This window comes from Stegostoma tigrinum, chromosome 30 (assembly GCF_030684315.1).
Source record: "Stegostoma tigrinum isolate sSteTig4 chromosome 30, sSteTig4.hap1, whole genome shotgun sequence".
NCBI lineage: Eukaryota > Metazoa > Chordata > Chondrichthyes > Orectolobiformes > Stegostomatidae > Stegostoma > Stegostoma tigrinum.
In genome coordinates, this window is record NC_081383.1 from 7,082,913 (window position 1) to 7,109,882 (window position 26,970).

A 26,970-nucleotide genomic window follows, 5' to 3' on the forward strand; every position below is an offset into this window, starting at 1 on the left:
TTACAAGATAATAAAATGTGAGGCTGGATGAACACAGCAGGCCAAGCAGCATCTCAGGAGCACAAAAGCTGACGTTTCAGGCCTGGACCCTTCATCAGAGAGGGGGATGGGGAGAGGGAACTGGAATAAATAGGGAGAGAGGGGGAGGCGGACCGAAGATGGAGAGTAAAGAAGATAGGTGCAGAGACTATAGGTGGGGAGGTAGGGAGGGGATAGGTCAGTCCAGGGAAGACGGACAGGTCAAGGAGGTGGGATGAGGTTAGTAGGTAGATGGGGGTGCGGCTTGGGGTGGGAGGAAGGGATGGGTGAGAGGAAGAACCGGTTAGGGAGGCAGAGACAGGTTGGACTGGTTTTGGGATGCAGTGGGTGGGGGGGAAGAGCTGGGCTGGTTGTGTGGTGCAGTGGGGGGAGGGGACGAACTGGGCTGGTTTAGGGATGCAGTAGGGGAAGGGGAGATTTTGAAACTGGTGAAGTCCACATTGATACCATTAGGCTGCAGGGTTCCCAGGCGGAATATGAGTTGCTGTTCCTGCAACCTTCGGGTGGCATCATTGTGGCAGTGCAGGAGGCCCATGATGGACATGTCATCTAGAGAATGGGAGGGGGAGTGGAAATGGTTTGCGACTGGGAGGTGCAGTTGTTTGTTGCGAACTGAGCGGAGGTGTTCTGCAAAGCGGTCTCCAAGCCTCCACTTGGTTTCCCCAATGTAGAGGAAGCCGCACCGGGTACAGTGGATGCAGTATACCACATTGGCAGATGTGCAGGTGAACCTCTGCTTAATGTGGAATGTCATCTTGGGGCCTGGGATAGGGGTGAGGGAGGAGGTGTGGGGGCAAGTGTAGCATTTCCTGCGGTTGCAGGGGAAGGTGCCGGGTGTGGTGGGGTTGGAGGGCAGTGTGGAGCGAACAAGGGAGTCACGGAGAGAGTGGTCTCTCCGGAAAGCAGACAAGGGTGGGGATGGAAAAATGTCTTGGGTGGTGGGGTCGGATTGTAAATGGCGAAAGTGTCGGAGGATGATGCGTTGTATCCGGAGGTTGGTAGCGTGGTGTGTGAGAACGAGGGGGATCCTCTTAGGGCGGTTGTGACGGGGGGGGGGTTGTGAGGGATGTGTTGCGGGAAATATGGAAGACGCGGTCAAAGGCGTTCTCGATCACTGTGGGGGGAAAGTTGCAGTCCTTGAAGAACTTGGACATCTGGGATGTGCGGGAGTGGAATGTCTTATCGTGGGAGCAGATGCGGCGGAGGCGGAGGAATTGGGAATAGGGGATGGACTTTTTGCAGGAGGGTGGGTGGGAGGAGGTGTATTCTAGGTAGCTGTGGGAGTCGGTGGGCTTGAAATGGACATCAGTTACAAGCTGGTTGCCTGAGAGGAGCTCGAACAGTTCATCCACTTCACCAACACCTTCCACCCCAACCTTCAGTTCACCTGGGCCATCTCCAGCACATCCCTCACCTTCCTGGACCTCTCAGTCTCCATCTCAGGCAACCAGCTTGTAACTGATGTCCATTTCAAGCCCACCGACTCCCACAGCTACCTAGAATACACCTCCTCCCACCCAACATCCTGCAAAAATTCCATCTCCTATTCCCAATTCCTCCGCCTCTGCCGCATCTGCTCCCACGATAAGACATTCCACTCCCGCACATCCTAGATGTCCAAGTTCTTCAAGGACCGCAACTCTCCCCCCACAGTGATCGAGAACGCCCTTGACCGCGTCTCCCGTATTTCCCGCAACACATCCCTCACACCCCCCCCCCTCCCCCCCCCCCACGGCCGTCACAACCGCCCTAAGAGGATCCTCCTCGTTCTCACACACCACGCTACCAACCTCCGGATACAACGCATCATCCTCCGACACTTTCGCCATTTACAATCCGACCCCACCACCCAAGACATTTTTCCATCCCCACCCTTGTCTGCTTTCCGGAGAGACCACTCTCTCCGTGACTCCCTTGTTCGCTCCACACTGCCCTCCAACCCCACCACACCCGGCACCTTCCCCTGCAACCGCAGGAAATGCTACACTTGCCCCCACACCTCCTCCCTCACCCCTATCCCAGGCCCCAAGATGACATTCCACATTAAGCAGAGGTTCACCTGCACATCTGCCAATGTGGTATACTGCATCCACTGTACCCGGTGCGGCTTCCTCTACATTGGGGAAACCAAGTGGAGGCTTGGAGACCGCTTTGCAGAACACCTCCGCTCAGTTCGCAACAAACAACTGCACCTCCCAGTCTCAAACCATTTCCACTCCCCCTCCCATTCTCTAGATGACATGTCCATCATGGGCCTCCTGCACTGCCACAATGATGCCACCCGAAGGTTGCAGGAACAGCAACTCATATTCCGCTTGGGAACCCTGCAGCCTAATGGTATCAATGTGGACTTCACCAGTTTCAAAATCTCCCCTTCCCCTACTGCATCCCTAAACCAGCCCAGTTCGTCCCCTCCCCCCACTGCACCACACAACCAGCCCAGCTCTTCCCCCCCACCCACTGCATCCCAAAACCAGTCCAACCTGTCTCTGCCTCCCTAACCGGTTCTTCCTCTCACCCATCCCTTCCTCCCACCCCAAGCCGCACCCCCATCTACCTACTAACCTCATCCCACCTCCTTGACCTGTCCATCTTCCCTGGACTGACCTATCCCCTCCCTACCTCCCCACCTATACTCTCTGCACCTATCTTCTTTACTCTCCATCTTCGGTCCGCCTCCCCCTTTCTCCCTATTTATTCCAGTTCCCTCTCCGCATCCCCCTCTCTGATGAAGGGTCCAGGCCCGAAACGTCAGCTTTTGTGCTCCTGAGATGCTGCTTGGCCTGCTGTGTTCATCCAGCCTCACATTTTATTATCTTGGAATTCTCCAGCATCTGCAGTTCCCATTATCTCTCACCTGAAAATTACTTCGTTTTAAAGTGAAATCAGTACTAGTTAACCTGACTTGGTCATTGGGAATATTTCAGAGTTCATTCTTAAGGACGAGATTAGAAAGAGATTGCAGAGTGCTTGGAGGTGCATGGTAAAATAAAGCTGAGTCAGCACAGCTTCATCAATGGGAGGTTGTGCCTGACAAATCTGTTAGAATTCTTTGAGGAGTTAACAAGCAAGTTAGACAAAGGACAGCCAGTGGATGTGATTTAATGGGGTTTCCAGAAGGCCTTTACCAATGTGTCATACAGGAGGCTGCTAAATAAGATAAAAACTCATGGTGTTAGATAGAAGATTGCTTGATGGGCAGAAGACAGACAGTGGGGATAAAGTAGTCTTTTTCAGGATGGTGATAAAATGTGAGGCTGGATGAACACAGCAGGCCAAGCAGCATCTCAGGAGCACAAAAGCTGACGTTTCGGGCCTAGACCCTTCATCTCTCTGCTGCAGTTCCCATTGTCTCTGATACTTTTTCAGGATGGTAGCTGGTGACTAGCAGAGTTCTGCAGGGGTCAGTGTTGGGACCACAGCTACTCATGTTATTCATTAACAATCTGGATGAAGGAACTGAACACATTGTTGCCCAGTTTGAAGATGACACAAATATAGGTAAAGGGGCAGATAGTGTTGAGGAGACAGGACGGCTGCAGAACGACTTGAAGAGGGTAGGAGAATGGCAAAGGAGTAGCAGATGGAATACAATGTGGGTAAATGTGCACTTGTACACCTTGGTGGAAAGAATAGAGGCGTAGACTGTTTTCTAAATGGGGAACAGCTTCAGAAACCTGAAGCACAAAGGGACTTCTGAGGCCTATTTCAGGATTCTCTTTAAGGTTAACATGCAGGTTCAGTTAGCAGTTGGAAAAACAAATGCAATGTTAGCATTCACTTCAAGAGGGCTAGAGTACAAGAGCAGGATGTATTGCTGAGGCTGTATAATCTGTATTTGGAATATTGTGAGCATTTTTGGGCCCGTATCTCAAGAAAGATGTGCTGGCATTGGAGGGGCTCAGAGGAGGCTAACAAAAATGATCCTGGGGTTGAAGGGCTTGTCATATGAGGAGCAGTTGAGGACTCTGTATCTGTACTGAGGATGTTTAGAAGGACAAGGATAATCTTTCTGAAACTTACAGAATACTGAGATGCATGGACAAAGTGGATTTAGAGGTGTTTCTGCTCGTAAAAGAAACTAGCACCTGGGGCACAGCCTCAGTGAACGGATGGCCATTTAGAACAGAGATGAGGAGGAATTTCTTAAGCCAGAGGGTGGTGAATCCGTGGAACTCATTGCTGCAGAGGGCCATGGAAGCCAAGTCACTCAGTGCATTTAAGACAGAGATGGATGGGTTTTTGATTGGTAAGGGGATCAAGGGCTAGGAAAAGAAGGCAGGAGAATGGGGTTGAGAAACATATCAGCTTTGAACTGACTTGATGGGCTGAATGGCTTAATTCTGCTTCTATGTCTTATGGTCTTATGACATGTGGGAAAAGGTACATGGTGACCTCACAAATAGTAAGTGAGATGTACAATTATCGGTGGCAGCCTCATGGGCAAATAGTCCCTGCCAATTGTGAAGCCAAGTCTGACTACTGCCCAGTCCGATGTTAACTTGTCTTAGGTTGCTTCGTAATTTGAAGTGTTATGAGTGGCACTGAACACACTAAGCAGGCTGGCTCCTCACCTTTTGGTGGACGGAAGGCCTTTGATAAAATAGGTTAACGTCATTGGACTGAGAGTATTTCTTTGAGGACCATGTTTTCCTAGCAGAAATCGGTGTACCCTATGTAAACAGTATGGACTGAATGGGCCAAATGGCCTCCTTCAATGATGTAATGACTCTATGGCTCATTTGGGAACTCTGGCTGCAACAACAACCTCTGCAGACTCTGCCATTTTCTCTGTGTCAAGTCCAACTGTTTATACTGTTCACTTGACTCCATTTTATTGCAATCTCCAATGAAGATTAAGAATATTACGAAACTTGTGGAAATGCCCGTTAGTGAAGCACAGAGAGACTTGGAAACACAGGGCCGTCCTCCAAAATGTCCTTCCAGGGTTAATGAGGCTGAAAGGTCATTTAAACATCTTCCTTTATTTCAAGATGGAACAGAACTGGCTCTTGTGCGTGCTCTGAACTGACTTCCCATAATTACCTTTATCTTCCCATGGACAACTAGCAATTACAGGTTGAGATAAATTATAGGGTTTAGTATTTGATCTTCATTTTCCACAAAACTGCTGTCACCTTTAAACATCTACGTGTCGGGGATCTGCATATTTATTGCAAATTTGTAAAGAAGAAAAAGATAAAGAAACAGACTATAATGTTTCTCTCCTTTTATTTTGTATTGTACAAAGTATTTATGTCTCATTATCATATGGTTGCAGTGATCTACTTTAGTTCAGGAAGACATGCACAAACAGGCAAGACCATTGGCATACAAGTGATGAGTGAAATCGTTGAGATTGACTTTTTACGCCTATTCATCAGGATGTGATGGTTGGATGGGGTGCGAGGGGGATCTGGGGATCTTCTAGATACACGATCACTAGCTGAATCGGTGCCTCAGCACGAGTGTGGTCAAGTACAGGGGATTATCTGAGGCCTGCCTATTGATAATGTACCTCCTGGTTAATGTCTGACTTTGGGACGCCACTTCACAGCCCAGACAGAGAGCAAACAAAGCTCCAAAGCTATCCTGAAGAAGCGTCACTGGACTCAGAACATTGAATCTGTTCCTCTTTCCTCAGATGCCGCCGGACCTACTGAGTTTCTCCAGCCATTTCTGTTTTTGCTTTCAACTCTTGATCGCCGCTCAGGCCCTCTCCAGTTTGAGCAAAGAATGGTTGTTGGAGGGATGTACCAGAGATTGTCTGGTATCTAAAGGAGGGGAGATGATGCCATTGTGATAATGTCACTAGACTGGTAATCTGGAGCTCTAAGTTAATGGCTTGGGAGCTCAGGTTCAAATCCCAGTGGGGTATCAAATAAAGCTTTAGCTCAATTTACTAGCTGATAATGCAAACATGGTTTATTTATATACATTTTTAAAAAACTGGCTATATTCCTATGCTTCCCACTGGCCTCACGTCTGACTAACTAGTACAGAACTCACCGCCTTTGTCCCTCGCTCAATAACAAATATCTGAAAGAATTGATTCATTTTGTGACAATCAAACTCAAGCTGAAAGATGTAGCCCTCATTCACCACAAGACTCCAGTTTGGTGTCTATCTCTTCTCTTCACCACATTTCTACTATCGAAGAAATGCTTGGTTAGGATATCGTACTAGGAGATTGTAAGGTACAGGCCTTGAGAGAGTTGCTAGCATTGCAGTATGGATTTTCAATTAATAGTCCAGAGACCCATGCTAAAGCTCTAGCGATGCAGGTTCAAGTCTTACCATAGCAGCTGGTGAAAGTAATATTTGGTAATTAAACCTCAAATTCAAAGCTAGTCTCATCTCAAATGTAAAAGCCTACCTGGTTACCCAATGTCCCTTAGGGAAAGAAATCTGGTTTGGCTTACATGTGACTCCAGACCCACAGCCATGCATTGGGCTCCAAATTGGCCAAAGAAATCTAAGGACAGTCAGCAATGGCTTTGGCCTTGCCCAACATCACATGAAAGAGTTTTTATTTTAGAAAACATCCCCTTTCTCTCCACCAGGGAGTTGTGGAAGCCCAGTTAATGAGTGTACACGAGACAGAGATTGTTAGGATTTTGGAGGCCAGGATAATTAAAGAAATTTTTCGCTTCTTCCAAAGGATTTGCTATTTTCTTCTTACTTTGTGATTCTATAGTTACCATTCAACCTCTAGTCCTTCACTCATTATACATGGCTCCTATAAACCTGAATGATAGTTTCTGGTAAGTTCTAAAATGATAGCAATATCACCAGTGATCCAGATCCTCTCCACTGGTGAGGATCCAACAGACACTCTCACCAACTGGGTTAATGGATAGCAGTCCAGGGTAAGAATTTTTGAGGTCCTCTTTAGCCAGTGATAGGGACAGTAATGGCAAAATGCTCATTTTCTTTATACAAGGGGCAGTGGTGATCTAGAACACGAGCCTTGAGGTCAACTGCATATGTCAGACCGACACTGATGGATTTTCATTAAGTCGAGGATGTGGAATGGAGATGGGTGCATAGGAGCCAAGATAAGACCAGCCATGAACTCAGTGAATGATGGAACAGGCTTGAAGGGCTGAAAGGTCTCCTCTGACTCGTTTGCACCGAAGAGCACCCCAGATCAGTTTAGATTGCACTTTGAGAGGAAGCATCTTGGTTAGCCTCGCTGACAGGATGTGGGGGTGGAGCTGGAGGAGGCTGGAAAAAAAACGAATCCTAGATGGCTCCGGAGACCATCACCCATTCAAACGAAGCAATGCCCACCTCAGAACAGGGTATAACAGCACCAGGAGGCAGCTTTCCACCCATAATGTAGCATCACTGGCTCACCCTGGTCAACTCTCACCATTGACAGCATTAGTCACATCACAATTAACCCTCGACAGGTTTGCCCCTTCTCTTTAGCCCAGGGGCACCGCGGCCTCTTTGAACCATAGGTCCTGCATTTTGGGGAGCCTCAGCTACATATGGGGACACATCCAGACCAGGATGAGGAAAGCGGGTAGTTTTATTTAAGGATGGTGTATTGTGATGGGATTGGCCTTTGTAAGCAATCAAAGGAGATGGTGGGATGTATGAGAAAGAATTGTGAGAGATGTGCAGAGGGTTCCTTTAATGACCTGGGTACACATTACCTAACCTCACTGTAGAAAAAGAAAATTTTGTTTTATTTATTTAGTGCAAATCTGCAAAGCCCAAGCAATAGCATTCTCATTTGTTGAGGGTTGGGCAATTGGCCCAAGACAGTTCGCAGATGGAGCTCTCCCAGGAATGTGCAGAGAGACACAAACTCCACTGCAAGTCCATTCGGGATTTGTACTGAGACCCCATTGATTGGGGGGGGCACCTGTATGGGGCACTAGTTTGTCCTGAGCCTGTCTAGCAATGACCACGATAATCTCAGCACACACCACAAGATGAACAGTTATAATTTGCTGTGGGACCGATTTTGTTCAGGTGTTCGGATGGGTAGTCACGCAAGGACTGGAAGACTATTTTGAGGCTTTTGTAGTGAACTGCGTGTCCTTGGCAGGGGGCAATTTGGGAACAGGAGAGTATCACGTTGTGGGGGAGCCTCCCAACACCAACCAATACCAATGCTAGTGGAGAAGTGAGTGGGAAATCCAAGCACAAAGGCCCAGGAACTCACTTCAGCCTTTCACAGTGACACGTACATTTGAGTGAGGCTAGTGTGACATTGCATGCAGTCTTTGCAAAGGCTTAGAGAAATGATTCACAGTAAAAACATTATTAAGACATGAGTGAGCGAGAGCAAGACAGGAAGGGAGATTGAGAACAAGAAAGAGGGCAAGGGCGAGACAGAGAGAGCGAGAGAAATAGGGCAAGAACAATAGAGAGATAAAGTGGAAATCCAGCAACTTCCAAAGATTGCCCCGAGGGGGCAAAAAAAGAATCAGACGCGAAACAACAACTGCACCATCAATAGAACATCTTCTGTTGTGGTTTCATTCCCGATCACGGAAGTCTGGACAAGTCAGGACTGGAGTTGGCCCTTAATTGAGAGCAAATCTGGACTGTAAACAGGGTGATGGAGCTGGTGTCAGGTTGTATTATAGATGCCTGTGCACAATGATCCCGTTCCTTTGTCGCATTCTGCAAATGGAAATAAGTCACATCAATGTCAGAAATTAGACACATTAATGGGAGAAGAGAGACATTGACAGAGAGGGAAGGCATCTTGAGCTTGCTAGACACTTGACGGTTAAGATTTATTGAAAATTATGGAGCCCACACAGGAAAGTATTTAAGAATATATTTCACTGGATGTGGATGGCACTGGAGGGATGAGCATTAACAGCCCTGGAGAAGGTTGTGGTATGTCAGCCTGCTCCAGTTCAAGTGCCCTAGGTTTGGGCAACTGAGAGCGAGGTCATCTGGATTGTGGAACATGTATCTGAAGCTTGTTGGCTCTAATGCATCTACATGAAAACTGTAGGGCAGCCCGAATTGGCTACAGGCCACTTCCCTCTCTTTATTCATGGGGTGAAGTGCCTTCACCTGCTGGAGTCAGGCAGCTTGGGATCTCAGGATACAGGGAACCTCTGAATGGCTCTAACAGTAATAGGTTATCACTGCGCCGAGACATTGGGAACTAGAGCAGGTTACTTAGTCTCTCAACCCTGTTCCGTCATTCAGTCAGATCCTGGCTGATCTGCACAAAAACTTGCCTTTTTCATCTCAAAAGAGCATGGTACAGTGAATTGTATAATTCGGAAGTGTATTACATCTGTAATATAGGAACACTTCTAAACACTGCTATTGAATCTCCTCGTCATCTTTTCTGCTTTTAAGCACAACTGCAGGTTCTTAAAACTCCCAACAGGAGCGAATTCCCTTGTCACAGGTACCACGCTGGAAAGTCTCCTGCACACCCACACGAAGACCTGGGTTTCCTTTACAAAGATGCAACGTCCAGAATTGAAGGCAATAAAATATTGGCTGGGTCTCATCTGGAATACTGACATTTAGCTTAATCTTGTTTCTCTTTTACACTGCACAGCATCTTGTGGCACAGCCGGAAATTCCAAGTTCAAGCCCCACACCAGGACTTGACGACCAAGGGAAAGGACCTGCCCTAGTGGTATTATCACTGGACTGCTGATCCAGATAAGGTTTTGGGGGCCCAGGTTCGAATCCCGCCAAAACAGATGGTGGAAATTGAATTCAATAACAAAAGAAAGTCTGGAATTAGGCATCTAATGATGACCTCTGAGTGTTTGTTGATTATGGAAAAACCCATCTGGTTCTCTAATGCCCTTTAGGGAAGGAAACTGCCATCCTTACTTGGCGTGACCTACATGTGATTCCAAACCCACAGCAACATGGTTGGCTCTTAACTGCCCTCTGGGCAATTAGGGATGGGCAATAAATGCTGCCTGGCCAGTGACACCCTCATCCCATGAATGAATAACAGAAAAAAGGGCAGCTTTCTGATCCAGCTTCTCCAGAGCCAATTCATTGGACACACTTCGGTTATCCAGGGCACAGGTGAGACTGCATCTGGAGTACTGTGTACAGCACTGATCTCTGTACTTACAGAAGGATGTTAATGTGTTGGAAGAAGTTCAGAGAAGGTTTACAGGATTAATACCTGGAATGAGTGGGTTGCCGTATGAGGAAAGGCTAGACAGGTTGGGCCTGTATCCTCTGGTGTTTAGAGAGTCAGAGGTGACTTAATTGAAACAGAAAAGATCCTGAGGAGACTTGATTGGAGGATATTGAAAGGATGTCTCCACTTGTGGGAGGATCTCAAACTAAGGGTCAGAGATTAAACATGATGGGGCGCCTAATTTAGACTGAGATGATGAAACAAATTTTTTCTTTCTATGAGCTATAAGTCTTTAGAATTTCCTTCCTCAAAAGGCAGCGGATGCCTTTTAGAAATATTCCGAAGGTGGAGGTAGGTAGATTTTTGATGACCAAGAGTGTGAAAGATTATCAGGGGTATGCAGGAATGTACAGTTGAGATTAAAATCAGACTGGACATGATCTTATTGAATGACAGAACAGACCCGAGGGGCCGAGTGGCCTATTCTTGTTCCTATGAAGTGAGGGCTGTTGATGTCATCATAATGTGCCTGCTGTTGATGTCATCATTATGCACCTGCTGTTGGCACCAAGGGATCTTTCTGATCGCTCCTCTGGGCCAGCCTCTTTCCAATTCATGTTAAGGACACAGGGTCTCTACATGAAATCAAGGTCAAGTATGAGACCAAGGCACACATCCTGCGATATCGGCAGTTTCAACACAAACAGCAAATGCATGGGCTGTGAGAGAGCACCTTGCAGCTGCAGTGGCAACAAATGGAGCCTTCCTGGTCAGCCTGGGATGGAAAGGAACTGGGAATCTCTGCCATCACAGTCCTCTGCTCCAGGCTACATGATGCATGGGCCAGCTCTGCCGCACCAGCCTGCACTCCCCGAAGGCACCATTTGGCTACAAGGCTGGTGTGGGACTGACTGGAGTCAAGACCCTGGGGCTTGCGCTGTTCTCCTTGCCCTACCGTCAGAGGAGGTATTGGTGTGACCTGAGAGATCTCAAGCCAAAGAGGTCTATGATTACACTTTTGCAGTTTTCCTCTTTACATTCCTGCTGCACCCATTCACCCCATGGATTTCATACCCGTCCTTAGGGCAGTGAAGGTGATCATATTTCTTGTATACAGCTGCACTTGAACTATCCTCGATGTCATACTCTCGCACATCATTGACCTCCGAGACTTGGCCAGTCAGGACCTTCACCACCAGCAAGATGATATACTGCAACAGAAGGAGTTACACATCAGAGCCAGCGAAGGACACTCAGGTAGACTTCAGCTCGTGGCATCTTGGCTTCATTTTCCCCACCCACCTATTTGGAACTAAGGCTGGACCATCAAGTGGTTCAACAAAACGAGAGAGGGGACTCTCTGAAGTTATACAACACAGAACCTCATAGACAATTACAGCACCGCAGGAAGCCATTCAGCCCTCTGTACTCATACCAGCCAAGACCTGACCTCTCTAATCTAGCTTTCCTGCATCAGGCCAATAGCCCTGGAAAATTAGATCCCACAGTGCTTTTTTTCCCCCTCTTCTGCTGTGCGCTATGATGTGACTGGGATCTGTAGCTAGCCTCGTGGAGGATCTGCATGTCCACACACTACCCTGACAACAATTTTGAAAGTGAGCCTTCAGGAAGCCATCAGTTAGAACCGTGGCCTTCAACTAAATGGACCATAAATGTAAGGCAGAGGGGCAATCTTCATCTTGAATAATCTCTGCTCCCTCCCCAGGATGTGAAGAGGAGGTGGATACTGTGGAAGTATTCAGGGGGCAGAAGGAGTAAGGAACAGAAGGCTGTGTTAAATGGCTGAACTGAAGTAGAGAGGGGGATCGTGTGAAATGCGAGCCTCAGCACAGACCGTTCAGGCTGAATGGCCTGGTTCAGTGCTACACATTCCTCTATGCAAGCCGGCATTTGTTGGGCACCAATCGTTCTTGCTCCCATTCCCCTATGAGTGAGATTCCAGAGGGTGATGTCTTCCCTGGCAAAGTTCGACTCCCTGAATAAAAATGGGAATGTTCAGGAGAAGGGCAAATATTGACCGCTTTGGAGTTTTAATGTCAGCTCAGCATGTAATGAAGAGGAGAGGCTGGTGGTCTGTCTCTCACTTGGTGGAATAGTTTGATCACAGCATCACTGCCACAAGATAATTGGCCTCATCTGCTGGATTGGAAATCCAATTCTGGCTCACTGTACTTCTGATGTGGAGAGAAAAACTAAGCAATAGACAATATCATTGGCCAGGCGATCTCAATACAGCATAGCACACCCACATGAACTTTAACCTTCGTATATACTTGATGAAACTAACAATAGAGTGTGCAAGGGTCTTTTGGTCATTGTTTTAGCTCCATCGTTACCAAATGGCAGAAAATGTGCACCTGGAGCAGGTTTACCTGTAACATGAGAGACCCTTTGAGGTATGTGCTACTAAATGAAGTGTGTGGGGTTAAAACAATATTGCTATTCTGAGGGAGGGTCACTGGACCCAAAACGTTAACTCTGTTTCCTCCTTCACAGATGCTGCCAGACCTGCTGAGTGTTTCCAGCAACTTCTGCTTTTGTTCCTGATTTACGGCATTCGCAGTTCTTTTGGTTTTTACTGTAACACTTGTTGCCTAAGTGAGATTGTGGACTAACATGTGAAGTGTGACGCAATTAATATATTGAACCAAACTCACACACAGAAACCGAAGTTAGTTAAGGTCCCTCAGAACTGTTGCAGAATGTGAAAGTTCCTAGACATTCATACACCTACAGATTCCAAAGGGTGACACTGAGACAGCTACAGCCAACAGCTGATGGGAGTAATACACACGCAGAAGACAGAACAAATGCGATGCTCATTGTGACTGAATAGTCAGCCAACATTCATTGTTAAAGCTCAAACCCATCTAATGGCTGATCTCAATCAAGGGACTACTGACTGTGGATTTGCTCATGAAATAATTACAGAAAAAAATGGATATCTATTTTAAACCTGGAGTGCTCAATGGTTTAACTGATACCGCGATAGTAGGAACTGCCAATGCTGGAGAATCTGAGATAACAAGGTGTAGAGCTGGACGGACACAGGAGGCCTTCTGAAATTCTTCTGAAGAAGGGTCTCGACCTGAAATGTCAGCTTTCCTGCTCCTCTGATGCTGCTTGGCCTGCTGTGTTCAGCCACCTCTACACCTTGTTATCGCTGGATGATTTAATTGATCTGTGTTTGATTGTGACTTCTGGTAACTGATCTATTCTCAGCATGCCAGGTTGTTTAAAATTGAGTGTTAAGTTATAGCGAAGTAGATAGAGACCACAGAAGTTGCTGGAAGCTGCACTGTAGGCATAATTGAAGAGTGTGTTTTGTGATTATACAGAAATTTTAATGTGCTTGTTGCACACTTAGACATTAGCGCAGCCATTGCATAGCTCTGTGAAATATAAAAGATACACAATGACAGTGACCAGATATGATGCATTGTAAGGGAAGCTTGATAAATACATGATAGAGTGAGGAATTCAAAAATATGATAATAGGGTGAGAAAGTGGGAAGAGGCTTATGTGGAGCATTATGACCAGCATGGAGCAACTGGGCTGAACGGCTTGCTTCTGTTCTGTGCATTCTGCAGAATCTCCAGGAGCTTATTGCAACAGTTATGAGAAAACACTCTAACACTCAAACTCCCAATACCTTACGCCCCTTCAATCCCAACCAACCCTCTCAGAGCACATACTAACTTGATTATCCACCATGAATCAATGACTCAATTACATTGGGAGATGTTCGAGGAAGCTGAAAAGAAGTTGGGCAGAGACCCCTGACTGGAATTACTCACCATAAACCAATAGATATTCATCAGAGTGAGGAGAAGCAGCAGAATGTTGAAGAAAAAGTAAAAAGGAATATTGGGAACAGACTGGAGACTGGAGTAACAGGTGGCATACAGCACCTTGAGGGGGAACCAGTAAAGTCGGAACCAGAACCTATGAGAAAAAAAAGGGAAAGCGATGCAGAGAAGAAAATTAATGGAACTCGATCATAATTACGAAACTCCCTCAATATTGAGAGGCAGGTGCCTTCATTTCCATAACTCCAAACACCAGAGAAAATGGCAAAATTTGATGTGCAGTAACTGTGGCTATGCAAGGTACACTAGAGCCAGTTTTAGCACAGAAAGATCCCACAAACAGCAGAATGAAGGCAATGATCAGATCATTGGTTTCAATGGCATTTTGGTGAGGGATAGCTATTGGTCAGTACACCAGGGTAAACCTCACCCTTTAAAGGTGGCCATCATTTACCTGTGATATGGTTTTCGTTTAACATCCCATCCAAAGATGGAATACCAACTGTGCTGCATTTTGGGATTTGAAAGGTGCCATATCAATGCAACTCCTTTCTTCCTTCCTTAGCACACTTTCAAATATTCCATCAGAGTTAATGGGGTTCTCCAGCATCTGCAGTTCCAAGATAACAAAGTGTGGAGCTGGATGGACACAGCAGACCAAGCAGCATCTCAGGAGCACAAAAGCTGACGTTTCGGGCCTAGACCCTTCAAAGGGCCTTGCTGTGTTCATCCAGCTCCACACTTTGTTATCTTCAAATATTCCGTTCTGCCCTTGACAGTTGAAATGCAATTTCCAAACACTTTAACTTTGCTGCTGAACCTCAATGTTGGAACTGACTCAAGTTACTGGGCAAAACATAGAGACAGAGTGTGAATACTGCAAGGAGATGGGTGAAGAGAGAGTCTGAGGAGGCCACTGTACGGTGCGTATTTGTAACAACGGGAAAGGTTTCAGAGATTAAGATCTGGAAGGAAGAATATGCTACACAACAGGCAGGAGAGAGGGAAACCAAGGGAGCTACGCAGAAAGCACAATCAAAAGGTCAATGAGCATGAACTGGGCAAGAGCTGGAAGAGGTTGCAGAGGCCAGGTCCTGAATAATTCACTATTTCCCACTCAAGGACCATCTTCCTGGGGACTCTTCCGTCATTTAAGGAGGGCTAAAATATAAAGAGAAATTGCTGGAGAAACGCAGCCGGGCAGCATCTTGGGGGAGACACACAAAAACAGAAGTTAGTTAAGGGCCTACAGAACTGTTGGAAAATGTGATCCATACAAACATTAACTCTGTTTCTCCCACAGACGCTGCCAAACCTGCTGAACTTCTCCTGCACTTGCTAGCATCCGCAGTTATTTTTATTGCTTTTATCATAGACAATAGACAATAGGTGCTGGAGTAGGCCATTCAGCCCTTTGAGCCAGCACCACCATTCATTATGATCATGGCTGATCATCCACAATCAGTATCCTGTTCCTGCCTTATCCCCATAACCCTTGATTCCACTATCTTTAAGAGCTCTATCTATCTCTTTCTTGAAACTATCCAGAGACTTGGCCTCCACTGCCTTCTGGGGCAGAGAATTCCATATATCCATCACTCTCTGGGTGAAGAAGTTTCTCCTCAGCTCTGTTCTAAATGGCCGACCCCTTATTTTTAAACTGTGTCCTCTGGTTCTGGACTCCCCTATCAACGGAAACATACTACCTGCCTCCAGAGTGTCCAATCCCTTAATAATCTTATACGTCTCAATCAGATCCCCTCTCTCCTCCTAAACTCAAGTGTATACAAGCCCAGCCGCTCCAATCTTTCAATATATGATAGTCCCGCCATTCCGGGAATTGACCTCGTGAACCTACGCTGCACTCCCTCAATGGCAAGAATGTCCTTCCTCAAATTTGGAGACCAAAACTGCACACAATACTCCAGGTGCGGTCTCACCAGGGCCCTATACAGCTGCAGAAGGACCTCTTTGCTCCTATACTCAATTCCTCTTGTTATGAAGGCCAGCATGCCATTAGCTTTATTCACTGCCTGCTGTACCTGCATGCTTGCTTTTATTGATGTACAAGAACACCCAGATCTCGTTGAACTTCCCCTTTACCTAACTTGACTCCATTGAGATAGTAATCTGCCTTCCTGTTCTTCCCACCAAAGTGGATAACCACACATTTATCCACATTAAACTGCATCTGCCACGCATCCGTCCACTCACCTAGCCTGTCCAAGTCACCCTGTATTCTCATAACATCTTCCTCACATTTCACCCTGCCACCCAGCTTTGTGTCATCAGCAAATTTGCTAATATTACTTTTAATGCCTTCGTCTATATCATTAATGTATATTGTAAACAGCTGCGGTCCCAGCACCTTGCGGTACCCCCCGGGTCACCGCCTGCCATTCGGAAAGGGACCCGTTTATCACTACTCTTTGCTTCCTGTCAGCCAGCCAATTTTCAATCCAACTCAGTATTTTGCCCCCAATACCAGGTGCCATAATTTTGTTCACCAATCTCCTATGCGGGACTTTATCAAAGGCTTTCTGAAAGTCCAGGTACACTACATTCACTGGCTCTCCCTTGTCCATCTTCAGAGATACATCCTCAAAAAATTCCAGAAGATTAGTCAAGCACGATTTCCCCTTCGTAAATCCAAGCTAACTCTGACCTATTCTGTTACTGCTATCCAAATGATTCGTAATTTCATCTTTTATAATTGACTCCAGCATCTTTCCCACCACTGACGTCAGGCTAACCGGTCTATAATTTCCTGTTTTCTCTCTCCCTCCTTTCTTGAAAAGTGGGACAACATTAGCCACCCTCCAATCCACAGGAACTGATCCTGAATCTATAGAACATTGGAAAATAATTACCAATGTGTCCACGATTTCTAGAGCCACCTCCATAAGTACCCTAGGATGCAGACCATCAGGTCCCGGGGACTTATCAGCCTTCAGACCTAACAGTCTATCCAACACCATTTCCTGCCTAATATAAATTCCCTTCAGTTCATCCATTACCCTCGGTCCTTCAGCCACTATAACATCTGGGAGATTGCCTGTGTCTTCCCTAGTGAAGACAGATCCAAAGTACCTATTCAATGAGCCTTCGTACCTCATTTTTTCTCTGTGTACTGCCTTTTTAGTTATCCTCTGTTGCTCTTTAAAACTTGCCCAGTCCTCCGGCTTCCCGTTCATCTTTGCTATGTTATACTTCTCTTTTATCTTTATACAGTCCTTAACATCCCTCATCAGCCACGACCGCCCCTGCCTCCCCTTAGGATCTTTCTTCCTCTTTGGAATGAACTGATCCTGCACCTTCTGCGTAGGAAAGGAGACCTGTTGAATAGAGCGAGCTGGGTAAAAGCATCCATCTGATGGATAGGACCAAAATGAAAAACAATACGATTTCCCTGCATATCTCCTCCAGTTCCACAACCCTCTGCGCCACTCTAATTTTGGCCTCGCGACCATCCCTAAATTTTAAACCTCCATCACTGAATGTTGTGCCCATTGTTGCCCAGGCCCAGAAACAAGGGGTTCCAAATGGGAGGGGGGGGGTGGCCGGGAAGAGGGGGTGTTAGTGAGAGAATCTGGGGTTACAGTCTCTGAGACAGCAATGGCTGTTGTGAAGCTCAGAGTACAGTAAAGCAACAGTGAGTTGTACCCCACTGGGTCAGCTCTCACCTAACTCTCAAAAACAGCACTACAGAGGGGGAAAAATCAGTATTACAAGTTTGCTCTCAGCACTGGAATGTTCTCCCTAGACCTCTCTGTCCCTCCACCTCATTTTCCTGCTTCTACACACTCTGAACCTAACTCTTTGATCAAACTATTGGTCATCTGATTTAAAATCTCCTTCTGTGATTAGGCAACTCAAGGAGGTGAAGGATAAAGGCCTGGGGACATGTCTTTGCTCATTATTTAACTTTCACTTACAAACACCCTCTTTAAACCCGTATCTATGCGCCTCAATTAACGGCCAACATTTCAGTACATTCCCAATTAAAATATATCACCCTTGATGGACCACCGACCCAAGAAACATCTTTTTGTGTACAAGATTTCCCAAAAGGGGATGATATGTTGTCTGACGTGCTAGTATGACAATAAACTATTTTGCCAATCCCACTATTCAGTTTGAACACAGTTGATTGGCACCTTAACCCTATTTAGCGCCTTTATTTTTATTTCTTTATTCATTCACGGGATGAGGGCATCACCCTATAGGCAGCATTTATCGTCCATCCCCAATTGCCCAGGTCTCCCAGAGCTTTACCTAATGACAATCTGCCTAGGCCAGCAATGATTAAGAAAAATACCGTCTAATTTCACTCTGAAATTATCTGACTAGAAACTGTCCTGTCATTCTGAACTGTTTCTGAATCGCCTTCCCAACCTCTCCCCCAGCCTGACTGTGACAGGAGATGTATTCTTCCATTTGTGCTCCATCAAATCTTCTTCCATCATTTTCAAATCTTCGTCTAGATCATCCTCAATCATCTGAGCTCAAAAAGGAAATACAAGGCAAGGTACGCAACTCATCTCCTAATTTAACTCTTTAAGCCCCCAATTGTTCAGCCAAATCTGTGATGCACTCATCCCCAAGGTTGATATATCCTTCCTGAGGTATGGTACCAAAACAGAATATAGTTATTAATGACAGCTGACAAGGTACAACTTTACACTCCCTGTGTGATGTGGCACCTTAAGACAAAAGCCAACATTGCATTACTCTGTATGAACGCTTCTTATAGCTGCACACTAGCTTTCAGGGATCTCTGAGTATGGACACCCTCTCTGCTCTTCTACAACATTTACCAACTTGCATTTATGTAGCCCCTCTAATGGGGTTGGGTAGCCCAAGGCGCCTGATACAGGAGAAAAGAACAGCAAGCTGGAGTGGGAAACTTAGTCTGAAGCATCACTGAAGAGACGAGGCCAATCCTCATGGATAATGGCCAATCGTGGTGAGACTGTGGATCTGCTGAGATGCTTTAGCCAGGATCGAGTCAGTCCAGACACTTACCAACTTATTGCAAAGGAGCAACAGCCAATGTTGGAAATCACATCATTCAGCTTGTGGCGGACACCAGCCCGGTTTTTGAAGTAAACATTGAGTTTAGTGAATTCCAACAGAATATCATTCACATCATGCAGGAAAAGAACCAAGATCCCGACATTGTGATACCTGTGAGCGAGAGGGAATTGTATTAGGTTTGGGGACTTCTATCATGCTGTAAATCCTTTGCAACCAGTTGTGATGTGGATCAACATCATCAGCACAAAACCCAGTGGGAGGAAGACAGTTACAAAGAAGAATTCTAACTCAAGACATCATCTTGAACTTTCAAACAAGGTCACACACACGCACACTAACCCACCCGCATACATGCACACACACAGACGCACACAGGCTACACAGCCATCATGGTAGTAGATGACCAAGAAACACACTGTCCACAAATAACTTTCAAAGATAATAGTCCCTATGAATGTGTGTGAACAGCTTTCACCCAGTCTTACCCAAGATAAACATCATACCCATTGCTGGCACGTAGCCCATGAAGAACAGGGTCATATGGATGACCCTGTATAGCCAGGGTTGGGATCCATAGCCCAATCAGATGAGCCAGTTGAAGGCATTGTTTTATATGCTGAGAGATGAGGGTTAGAAAAGGGGTATGAAGCCACAGCCCTGACAGACCTTGCTGCTACAGAGAGGAAGTGTGACATGGGAAGTTGTGGTTAAAGTGACCATCTGATTATGAGCTATATGTGGGTCCTCACTAAGCCACAAGCATTCAGAGAGTATACTAATACTTAGGGAGTTAATAAAGAATTTCCACCTCGTGTGGAACCTGTCCCCAAAGTGTGTTGGCTAGAGTACACAGTAAGGACCATAAAGGGTGGTGAAAAGTTTCTGGTTTATGAGTCTTGGAGGTTCTTTGCCAAACGTGGCCATTAGCAATGGTAAAACGTCTTTGCCTATAAAGGGTAATAATCCCAATTCAGTTCATTCACTTGCAGCGGCTCAAGAAAGTGGTACGCTCATCAGCTTCTCAAGATTAATAAACACTGGCCTTACCAGTAACACTCACACCATGTTATCGAGTTAAACAAGGAGTAGAAAACCTCTTAAATCCCCTTGAACTGCCTAACCTGAGTGTGCCTGTACCATTCTGGCTGTGATCATTCTATCCTGTAACATCCAGATCCAGGCGGAGCAGTGATTTTTCAAGGAAGGGAGGCTGCCATCCTTACCTGGTCTGACCTCCATGTGACTCCAGACCCAAAGCCATGTGGCTGATTCTTAACTGCCCTCTGGGCAATTAGGGGCGGACAATAAATGCTGGCCTAGCCAATGACACCCACATCCCATGAATGAATAACTTAAAAAAAAGTCACAGACAATACCCTAACCCTATTTCCACGAGCATTACACAATCACAAGCAGTAATGTTATGCAAATGATATTGGATTTAAAAAGGGACTAAAATAAAGAAATGAATCATAGGTTGAGAGGGAATCCAAAAGATGGGGCCACACTGGCTCAAAAGTAATGCAAAGATTATTCTTCAAAGTCCACCATGTTTTTCAACCCATCCTCCACATCCTGAGGCTGAGAAAGGAGTTCCAATTATTTTTTTTAAATTACTTATTTGAATGTCTTAGAAGGCACCAGGCACCATCCCCATGAGGTAGATGGAAGACGTTGTGCATGGGGTATATTTGGGCCAATACGGCCATACGAAAAATCATACAGAGCCAGACGTGCACTTCACAAGAAAATAAGAATGTTTAACCGCATCTAAGCCTCTATAAAGTGGTGTCATCCAAAACTCTGTTACCCAAATCTTTCTCACAACAACCTCTGATCTCCCCCATGTGCACCGTACTCACTGACTGAAGTGGCTCCCAGCCAAGCAGCATCTTGATTTTAACATTCCCAAGCTTGCTTTCAAATCACTGTATCCTTTTCCCCATTTCTCTTCTCCTCAAGCCCTACCATCCTTCATGGTATCCGAGCTCTGTATATTCTGCCCCCTTAAGCATCTCCAGGTAAATTGCTGAACAATCAGTGAACACACTTTCACTTGCCTTGATCCCAAACTCAACTACCCACATCCACCTCACTTCCTTCCTCATACCGATCTAAAATCTCCTGAGGTGACTCAATGTCGCACTTTGTTTTGTAATGATCCTGTGAGCATACTAAGTTGACCTGGCTTTCTCTAGACCCAAAAATCTATTTTGCAAATGATCAACGCATGTTTCAGATCAACATGTTGCACTCACATTATTAATCAGCCTCAAATTTTCACCCCAAACATACATTTTCTATTTCCAGAGACCTTATTTTAAGGTGTAAAAGAACAGGCAGGTGCCATGGGCGGTGTGGTGGAAATGTGCAGGAGAATAAGGCACAGCATCTGATCCCAGAGCCAATGAACTGATGTGTTCCAATGCACTTCGAAGATGGTTGAAAATATTTGTCGTGAATGAAGGTGTGTGTGCAGGCTGTGGAGTGTGATTTTTCCCAGGGCCAATCATCCCCACTCGCCCACCAACACATAAAAAACATCTTCCAACCCAACCCCTGTGACAGTTGTGTTTTACAGTTACCTCATTGGGTAAACCATCTCACTGTCATTTAATAGAATCGCTGGTATAACTCCCTTAGATCTTAAAATGACCAACACCACCATGTCACGTTTATATGCAGAGTATCGGTCAAACCCCATTTTTCAGGGGATTTTGAGAGTTAAGAACTTGACTTAGTTGCCAATGTCCAAGGTATGTTATAGGCACTACATAAATGCAATGTTATTGTTCTGCAGACATTCAAAATGGCACACCACAAGTCCTACAATCGATTTATTACCTCTACCCCTGCCTACTTCCAGTATTTGCCTATCAACAATGTAGTTCAAAATCTAATAGATAGATTTCAACAAATTTTGATGCACAGAAACAGTGTGGAAAGCAGGAACAGATAATTTTTTGGCAATGTTCCAGGACTGGATCCTAGAATTTTCTGAAAGGATCCAGTAACAATGAGAGTTAGTGTAAATTGACCTTTTGGTTTAGAATGTTTTGAGTTGTTTTATTTAGGATTTTGACTGATTTAGAATGAGATGGGTTACCCTGGCTATCAAAACGTGAGCAGAGTTTTCAGAGCAGGTTATCGAATGTTGATTGGCTTGAAACCTGCTCAATAAAGATAGAAAATGCAAAGAGCTGTTTTGTCGGCTTTGTATTTACAAAGTATCAACCAGGCAAGGAGAAGACTCAAGGGAAAGCTACAACAACATTGAATTACCACAATGTGACAGGGGCATGGGGTTTGCTTAGTACCCACTTCACCGGTTCCCTCTGTTGAAACGCACTTTAATGAGGGTAAATTTGACAAATTAGTAAGAGGATGTCAGGAAAATGGCACAACAATTGTTTACTTCATACATTCATATAGGGAGGGGGCTTTAAACACTGTAATGCATAAATTGCATTTTGGTGGGTTACAGAATATCCTCAAGGTTTGAACAGAATACAACATCCATATTACAATTCCCACACTTCAATCATTATTCTTCCAGTCTTTCACAGGCATTGTCTGTTCTTTTACCTAAGTACTGATATTATGGCTTCTATAGCATTAGTCTCGACAGTCTGAATGCCTCATTTGTTATTCATTTCTCTGTTGCTTTGCTGACTTGGCTAATGTGAATTATTGCTATGAACATGAAGCAAAAAGTTTTGATCCTTAACTACCTTAACATACCAAAATTGCCAACCATCCCTGTATTAGCCTGGAGCATCCAGTAACTGTAGATTAAAAGGCTGGATAACATGGCAAACAAACTGCATGAGAAAAATTAAAAAGAAAAAGGCACATTTACTTTACAGTTTCCTTGAATCAGTTGAGGTTTATCAGTTGTAAATATGGTGAAGCTGGGATGAAAAAGGGGTTTCACTGTGAGGAGGAAGAAGCGATGTGAAGAAACCTCCAGCATCACACCCAACTTGAGTTGATAATGTTAAAACACACAGACACATGCACGCACAGACACATGCACACACAGACACGCACACACAGACACGCACACACAGACACGCACACACAGACACGCACACACAGACACGCACACACACTCCCTCTCTCTGTAACACACAAACAAAACATGCATACTCTCACACACACAGACAGACCCACCCACCTGAAGGCATAGGAGAAGGCGATTAGAGACAGTGTTATCACATGATGGACTAACATCACAACAGAGTCCTTCCTCCAGGCATCCATGTAGACAGTGGCATAGATTGCATGCCCATAGAAACTGCACTGAGCCAGGTAAGCAATGGCAATATCTTTAGGGACATCAATTGTCGCTCTCCATCCTGAAACAAGAGCATGATGGTTAACTGCTTTGTGGTATTTTCTGACTGAAATACAATAACCCTGTCTCATTTTTTGATGGTCTTCACATCAGCGTGCAGGATCATGGATAATAATTGTTTCACAAGGCACCGGGGTGATACCGGGGCTCGGGCAATTTATCCAAAAGCCAAAGTTAAGGCACATTTAAGAACAAAAAAGCACAGATCAAGGTCACTCAACTCATTGTATCTGCGCAAGCTCTTTGGAAAGATCCATTCCACTCCTTGGTTTCTCTCCATAACCCTGTTCCCTTTGCTGTATAAAGCAGTCAGTACCTGAAAGGTTTAACTGACATCACATGGTAAACTCAACCCATTAAGATATAAGGAAAAGACAGTTCCTAGCAACAGCTAATGAACGTTTCGGTATACATTCTACAACTTCTCCACGTAGTCACCACAGTTACAGAGACTACCTTCTGTCAACGGTGGCACACTGACATGATATCACTGGCTTAACTAATACCATCAACGAAGATCAGTCACAGGAAATCTACCTAAAACATCCTTAGACAATTTAAGATAATTGAGGTAGCATGGTGGATCAGTGGTTCGCACTCTTGTCTCATAGCATCAGGGACCGAGGTTCAATTCCAGCCTTAGGCAACTCTCTGTGTAGAGTTTGCACATTCTCCTTGTGTCTGCAGGATGTTCTTCCCAAAATCCAAAGATATGCAGGTTAAATGGATTGGCCATGCTAAATTGCACAGAGACATCTCCAGGGATGTGCAGGTTAGGTGGATTAGCTATGGGAAATGAAGGGTGACAGGAATAGTATGGGTCTGAATGAGATGTTCTTTGGCGGGTTGGTGCAGACTTGATGGGCTGAACAGCCTGCTTCCACACTGTAGGGATTCCATGTCCCTGAATGTTCTGGCAGGAACAAAGTTTTACAATAGATTGGCACTCAACTTTACAACACTCTTCATGTAAAATCCAAGATAATAAAATGTGAGGCTGGATGAACACAGCAGGCCAAGCAGCATCTCAGGAGCAAAAAAGCTGACGTTTCGGGCCTAGACCCTTCATCAGAGAGGGGGATGGGGGGAGGGAACTGGAATAAATAGGGAGAGAGGGGGAGGCGGACCGAAGATGGAGAGTAAAGAAGATAGGTGGAGAGGGTGTAGGTGGGGAGGTTGGGAGGGGATAGGTCAGTCCAGGGAAGACGGACAGGTCAAGGAGGTGGGATGAGGTTAGTAGGTAGCTGGGGGTGCGGCTTGGGGTGGGAGGAAGGGATGGGTGAGAGGAAGAACCGGTTAGGGAGGCAGAGACAGGTTGGACTGGTTTTGGGATGCAGTGGGTGGGGGGGAAGAGCTGGGCTGGTTGTGTGGTGCAGTGGGGGGAGGGGATGAACTGGGCTGGTTTAGGGATGCAGTGGGGGAAGGGGAGATTTTGAAACTGGTGAAGTCCACATTGATACCATATGGCTGCAGGGTTCCCAGGCGGAATATGAGTTGCTGTTCCTGCAACCTTCGGGTTAGGGTTAGGGTTAGGGTTAGGGTTAGGGTTAGGGTTAGGGTTAGGGTTAGGGTTAGGGTTAGGGTTAGGAAGGTTGCAGGAACAGCAACTCATATTCCGCCTGGGAACCCTGTAGCCATATGGTATCAATGTGGACTTCACCAGTTTCAAAATCTCCCCTTCCCCCACTGCATCCCTAAACCAGCCCAGTTCATCCCCTCCCCCCACTGCACCACACAACCAGCCCAGCTCTTCCCCCCCACCCACTGCATCCCAAAACCAGTCCAACCTGTCTCTGCCTCCCTAACCGGTTCTTCCTCTCACCCATCCCTTCCTCCCACCCCAAGCCGCACCCCCATCTACCTACTAACCTCATCCCACCTCCTTGACCTGTCCGTCTTCCCTGGACTGACCTATCCCCTCCCTACCTCCCCACCTACACCCTCTCCACCTATCTTCTTTACTCTCCATCTTCGGTCCGCCTCCCCCTCTCTCCCTATTTATTCCAGTTCCCTCCCCCCATCCCCCTCTCTGATGAAGGGTCTAGGCCCGAAACGTCAGCTTTTGTGCTCCTGAGATGCTGCTTGGTCTGCTGTGTTCATCCAGCCTCACATTTTATTATCTTGGAATCTCCAGCATCTGCAGTTCCCATTATCTCTCATGTAAAATCCAGTTGCTTTCTGAAAATTCCAACGGCATTGATTTCCAGCACCGCTGAAAGCAGGGACTTTCACACACAGCATCAAAAAGAACACATTTTTCTCATGTCCCCTTTGATTTTTTTTGCCAATTATTTAAAATCTATGACCTTTAATTACCAACACACTCACTACTGGAATCTGAGATAACAGATGTGAAGCTGAATGAACACAGCAGGCCAAGCAGCATCAGAGGAGCAGGAAAGCTTGACATTTCAGGTCGGGACCCTTCCCGAAACATCAAGCTTTCCTGCTCCTCTGATGCTGCTTGGCCTGCTGTGTTCATTCAGCTTCACACCGTGTTATCTCAGATTCTCCAGCATCGGCAGTTCCTACTATCTCTGACTGGAAATTAATCCAGAACTCCCGGGCTAAAATTTTGGGAAAATGAGTTTGAATCCCACTGTAGCAGATGGTAAAATTTGAATTCAATAAAAATCCAGATTTAACTGTTGATTGTTATGAAGACATTGTTATGATGGGTCTTCATCACATTTACTTGTGTCCTTTCAGGAAGGAAATCTGTCATCCCTACATGGTCTGGCCTACATGTAAACTCCAGACCCACGGCAATATGATGAACTCTTAACAATCCACTTGGCAATTAAGGATGGGTAATATGTGCTGACCTAGCCAGTGGCCTCAATCCTGCAAACAGATTTTTAAAAATGTAGATCATAGAATCCCTCCTGTGGAAGCCCATCAACCCTCCAAACAGCATCCCACCCAGACCCAGAGGCATACCATATCCCTGCATTTTCCATGGTTAATCCACCTAGCCTGCACATCCCTCGACACTATGGGTAATTTAGCGTGGCCAATCCACTCTAACCTGCACATCTTTAGACTGTGGGAGGAAACTGGAGCACCCAGAGGAAACCCATGCAGACACATGGAGAACGTGCAAACTCCACACAAGCACTTGCCTGATGATAGACTCAAACTCAGGTTCCTTGCATTGTGAGGAAGCAGTGCTAACCACTGAGCCTCCGTCATGCTTTTATCAACTCTCCCTTAATCTTTTCCATTCTACAGAAAGCAATAATGCCTTCTCCAGTCACTCTACAGAAGTAACATCTTGCATTCCTGATACAATCGCTGTGCAGTGCTTTGCAATGAGGGTCAGTGTTTGTCTAAACAGACCACAAGAGTCCTCAGTATTTGTGTGTGAACTTCACTCAATGTTAAAATACATTCATAATTAAGAGGAAGGCAGGACTAGACTAAGTGGAGGCTTTCCCTGCTGTTTAACAGCTTGCTCTCAGTTTCAAATAACATCACAAGATACTCTGAAATGAAAACACATAATCTTGGAAGCACAAGCAGTAGGTCAGTCAGCAGCTGTGGACAAAATGGGCAATTTAAAACCTTGGTTAGAATTAAAAAAGATTGAAATGAACAAGGATTTAAA

At 45.7% G+C, this 26,970-nt stretch overlaps 1 protein-coding gene across 1 annotated transcript in view; it reads right to left on the minus strand.

Moving 5' to 3' along the window:
* Positions 1-5,268: 5,268 nt before the first annotated feature.
* Positions 5,269-26,970, minus strand: part of cers1 (ceramide synthase 1) — a 58,604-nt gene continuing 36,902 nt past the window's right edge. Inside the window, exons 4-8 of the mRNA XM_048560208.2 lie at positions 23,184-23,364; positions 18,995-19,156; positions 13,958-14,105; positions 11,213-11,349; positions 5,269-8,682 (exon numbers count right to left, since the gene is read on the minus strand). Coding sequence (XP_048416165.2) covers positions 8,640-8,682; positions 11,213-11,349; positions 13,958-14,105; positions 18,995-19,156; positions 23,184-23,364 — 671 coding nt within the window. The 3' untranslated portion in view covers positions 5,269-8,639. The remainder of the gene's footprint in view (positions 8,683-11,212; positions 11,350-13,957; positions 14,106-18,994; positions 19,157-23,183; positions 23,365-26,970) is intronic.